Source organism: Odontesthes bonariensis, chromosome 3 (assembly GCF_027942865.1).
Source record: "Odontesthes bonariensis isolate fOdoBon6 chromosome 3, fOdoBon6.hap1, whole genome shotgun sequence".
Classification (NCBI taxonomy): Eukaryota; Metazoa; Chordata; class Actinopteri; order Atheriniformes; family Atherinopsidae; genus Odontesthes; species Odontesthes bonariensis.
Genome location: NC_134508.1, coordinates 22,957,956 through 22,962,525, shown reverse-complemented (window position 1 = coordinate 22,962,525; position 4,570 = coordinate 22,957,956). Strand labels below are relative to the sequence as shown.

Sequence of the window (4,570 nt, the reverse complement as noted above, 5' to 3'; positions counted from 1 at the left end):
ATGAATGAAGTCAAAAGTCCCTTTTCCTCTTGAGACTTCGAAAACTAAAACAAAGTTCTAATATCACTACTTTAGCTTTATGTATTTTCTTTAGCCCTCCTTTTAGCAGTCTCAACTACTGCTCCAATATGCTGTAGTATCTTTTTAATGCTGTACATTCAAAGGGGCCCAGCAGGAGATGACATATTTCTTTAAAGATCACTGCCGTCCTTAATCCGCGTGGACTAATCAGCTGCTCGTGATGCGATGTGGTTCACCTGGTCCCATTTTACCGGAGTGAAACCGCATAAAGACGCAGACACCAGGCGAAAGTAACGACGCTTTTACACTTCATTTACCCTGTCGTTCATTTTGCACAGAATGCCTCCCAAAAAAACAGCCGCGGTTCTTCCCGAGCCGACAACAAGCGAGGCACCTCAGAAAGAGACAGCTGAGAAAAAGTCAGGTCGGTTTGCAAACGGCAACTAGTTTTAAAATGTTTCTGAAATGTCTATCATGCCTGGGTTAACTCTGCCCCTCCCTGTACAGGGGCTGCGGCGCTGCGCAAACTCTCAGCTCATCCCTCCACAGCGGTCATGGTGAAAGAGGCGCTTCAGGCCCTCGACTCACGCAAAGGGGTTTCATCCCAAGTGATACGGAGTTACATTAAAGAAAAATACCCTTCAGTGGATTTGGTGAGGTTGACGCATTTGGTCCGCAATTGTCTGAAAAAGGGCATAGAAAGCGGCACGCTGGTGAGGCCTGCCAATGCCAGCGTCGCCACAGGCGCGACGGGGAAGTTCAGGGTGAGATGCCAAATACACACGCGGATGCATCCAAACTGTTGAAGCTGAACTCTTTATTTATTTTTATTTTTTCATGTCGCCCTCCGGGTTAAGCTTGCACCGAAAGCCAAAGAGTTGAAGTCGAAAGCTGAGAACGTGGACCCCAACGAGCAAACGGCTCCTAAAGCAGCCAAGGATGGAGACGAGAAGCCCAAAAAAGCAGGTCTGAATAAACCATTAAGATTAGGGTTAGGGTTAGGATTAGCCAAGCTAAGTTAGTTAGGGAGCAAGTTAGGGAGCCAAGCTCCGCCAGCTCTTTCTCCGTGTGGGCGTGCATCTATCCGATGAGAAGACTGTGGGTCCCGCAACCCGGCTAGAGTTTTTAGGGATCACTCTGGACACAGATCTGATGATTGCTTCTCTTGCCGAAGATAAACTTGCCCGCATCCAGGAGTTTTTTCAGGCTTAGGTATCCGCTGAGTTCGTCTCAAAACGCCAGCTCCTCTCTCTGTTGGGCCACCTTAATTTTGCGATCCGTATTATTCCCCAAGGTCGTTCTTTTATATCTCGCCTGTCACGCCCATGGACTCTCGTTTTTAGTTTTATGTTTTAGGTTACGTTTTTGTGCTCATGTCTTGGTTTTTGGTTCTTAGTCCATGTTTAGTTTAGTCATGTCTTAGTTTCCCTGCACTCTGTTTATAAGTTCACTCACTTCACCTGTGTTTTTTCCCTCAGCTGCACTCACTCTCCAATCACTCTCACGCCCTATTTAGTTTCCAGTCTCCTCTCTCAGTTTGCCGGATCTTTGTTGCCATTCATGCCTTTCCTGTTTACTCCATGTTCCATGTTCCTCGATTGACCAAGTTAAGTACTTATTCATTTATTCCATGTCATGTCCTTTTGATTTTGTTCACAGCTACGTTTTTTCCAGCTCAGCCGCGTTTTATGTTGATACTTTGTTTTTTGTATAATAAACCAAGCCTTTATTTTTGAAAGTCCGCATCCGTGTCCTCCATTCCCCACACCACTTTGACATCGCCTGCTTGATCTGGCCAACTATGTCCCTTCCTTGCTAGATCGTGTCTCTCTAGACGACGGTTGTCGCTCTGATTTGGTTTTCTGGTCTAAATTGCTATCGGAATGGAACGGTATTTCTTTCTTCTATGATGACATCGTTCTGTCAGCTGATTCGTTACAGTTTTTACAGACGCCGCCCCATCCTCAGGTTTCAGGGGTTTTTCCAGGGCCGTTGGTTTGCTGGCAAGTGGCCCCCTTCATTTCCACAGGCAGAGTCTTCTGCCTTTTACGAAATTATCCCTATTGCTGCAGCCTGCTGGGGTCGTTTCTGGAGAAGGAAGCACATTTCTGCCACGTGCGATAATCTCGCCATGGTCGAGGCCATTGATAAGGGCCGCTCCTCCGTCAAATCAATCATGCCCTATATCCGCCGCATCACCTGGCAATCAGTTACAGACAACTTCATCTTGTCTGCTCGCATGTCCCGGGTCACTCTAACCTCCTTGCTGATGCTCTCTCCCGTTCTAAATTCCAGGTCTTCCGTCGCCTCTGCCCGTCAACCGAATCCTCTCCCACCCAATGCCCAGAACTAGAGGACCTCGCCCTGCAGTAGCATCCTCGTCGCTTTTCCCGCTCCTACAGTCAGCCTGTTTCTATATTCGATCCGGTCTCGCTCCTTCCACTCAACGATCCTATTCATTTGCTTGGTGCCTGTTTGCTAAATTCTGTGCGGCCGTTAAGCCACATACCCCTCCTCCCAGTTTCCATACCCACTGCATAGGTGTCGATTACGGTGGGGACATGTCCCCACCACTATTTATGATTTGAATTTTGTCCCCACCACTTTTAAAAATGTGCTCTGATGTCCAATTGCGACCGAAAAAAAATCCCCACATACTCAACCGAAATCGTCGAGTCTAAATCATGCGATAGGCGCGCACGAACATGTGAAAAACGCAATTTGGTATCTAGTCGTTTGATTTGCCGACTGTGAGCCACTGTGGAAACATGAAGTTGTAAAATGACAGCGGAGTCGGTGCATTCCAATGACGTCACACCAGAGGTCCATTTCACGAAGCAGGTTTCGTGAAAACTCTGAGTTGATTAACCCTGAAATGAGGGAAACTGAGTTTTCCGTTTCACAAAGGGAGGTAACTCAACCCCGAGAAAGAGGGGTAACTCTAGCCTGTTTCACAAAGAGAGGTAACTTCAGCTCTCGGTCAGTTACCGTAGTAACAGACTCTCTGAACCTAACCTGGTCGGGACCAGGTTTTACTCAAGAAACCTTGAGTTTCTTTCTGTCTCTGCCCTCTTTCAGCCACACACGCCATTTGAGTTCCTCATTCATTCAGTCAGCAGAGCGAGTTCTTCTACTTTTAGAAGTCCTTTAGGTGGAACAGCAGCCTACCCATTAGGAGGAAGTGACTTTTTCCACCAACATGTTCTTTAGACAATGATCCCGTGGATGAAGGTGCAGCATTATTGTGCAGAGAATTAAATATTCATCAGGAGATGGTTATCAGACCGCGCATTAATGTTTTAGCATTTCCAGACAATTATCTTTTTGAGCGGCACCATCAGAATTTTGTTGGGACAAAAGAAAAAAAAAACATAAAAGACAAATAAATATTTGTATGAATAGGCTTAAAAAAAGACATATAGGCCTATTATATTTTATAAAGACACTTGTGTCTTGGGGGTGGACTGGACTCCCTCCGGGGATACCCTCAGCCACTGGCATTCCGTTAGAGGTGGCGGTGTTGGGCAGCACCGGTTTTACGGGCATCTGCCTTCTTTCTGTTGGCTCAGTAGAAGTCTGTGTTAGTTTAAATAGGCTTAATTATTTAACAGAACATGATATAGATGAGAATACATAGTTTATGTGTTTGAAAACAGCATTATGTTGGGAATAAAATAACTGCACAGTCAAATAGCCACTTAATATTTGTGTTACAGTGTAAAACATGATCAAAATGAGCCTCCATGCCGAGGTCTCACCTGTTTGAACAATGTTTTTATATTTCATCTTAAACTGCTGCCAAGTGCGCTTCTCCCCCGCGGGATTGCACCTAAATGAAATAAATGAATGGGTTACCATTCAAGCAGTTTTCCCTGTAATATTATTATGATTGCAAAGGACTACATTTAAACTTACACTTTTGCTGCTGCAGCGGTGTTGCACTTATTTCTAAAAACGTGTTGAAACTCGCCGTATGAGCGCATTAAGATTTACAATTTGAGGTTGGTGAAAAACGTAGCCCCTCCTCTTCCCCGTTGCCATGGTGACTCGTCAAATCGGGGTTCCATTGATGCTGGCTTTTTAAAGTTGTGGCGCACTCGCAAAACTCAAGGTGAACCTACTCAGTAGCCTAGAAATCTAGACGCCCCTACCGGCCGCAAATGGAATTTGCTCCGAGGCTAGTCTAGTCACTTGTGGTCGTTTTGCAACGATCCAAATCAAAACTTGATCGAGCCAATCAAATCGTGAGGAGCGGGGTCGGAGGCCAGGCTACCTAGTGACGACAGAGGTGCGACGTTTCAGTGTGTAGTTCCAGAGAGAGGTTAAAAAAAAAAAAAAAGTTCCATTAGCTAGCTCTCTTTAGCTTTATAGGGAAACGAAGTAAACTTACATCTGAGAGCAATCCCCAGTCAATTGCGAGCATGATGTACCGAAGACAGCGGGCCGATCTTCGTCTCAGAGCTGACAAAACTCTCCGGTAAGGAATTTGAATGGTCAAATTCCGTTAACGGGACGAGAGTAGTCAAAACGACAAAACCGGAAGTGCGTT

The 4,570-nt window shown here is 45.7% G+C and overlaps 1 protein-coding gene across 1 annotated transcript; it reads left to right on the top strand.

The window, feature by feature from the left end:
* The first annotated feature begins 360 nt into the window (after positions 1-360).
* On the top strand, positions 361-2,374 carry LOC142376588 (uncharacterized). The gene is made up of 4 exons (XM_075459993.1): positions 361-445; positions 529-785; positions 879-987; positions 2,094-2,374. Exons 1-4 carry the CDS (start codon positions 361-363, stop codon positions 2,372-2,374), a joined length of 732 nt encoding a protein of 243 aa, XP_075316108.1.
* The last annotated feature ends 2,196 nt before the right edge of the window (positions 2,375-4,570 follow it).

What these genes read in the sequence shown, in the direction of transcription:
- LOC142376588 (XM_075459993.1), top strand. Translation starts at nt 361, where the DNA reads ATGCCTCCCAAAAAAACAGCCGCGGTTCTTCCCGAGCCGACAACAAGC. An exon ending in GACAGCTGAGAAAAAGTCAG is followed by an intron (nt 446 to 528) that starts GTCGGTTTGCAA and finishes CTCCCTGTACAG; the next exon opens with GGGCTGCGGCGCTGCGCAAA. An exon ending in GCGCGACGGGGAAGTTCAGG is followed by an intron (nt 786 to 878) that starts GTGAGATGCCAA and finishes CTCCGGGTTAAG; the next exon opens with CTTGCACCGAAAGCCAAAGA.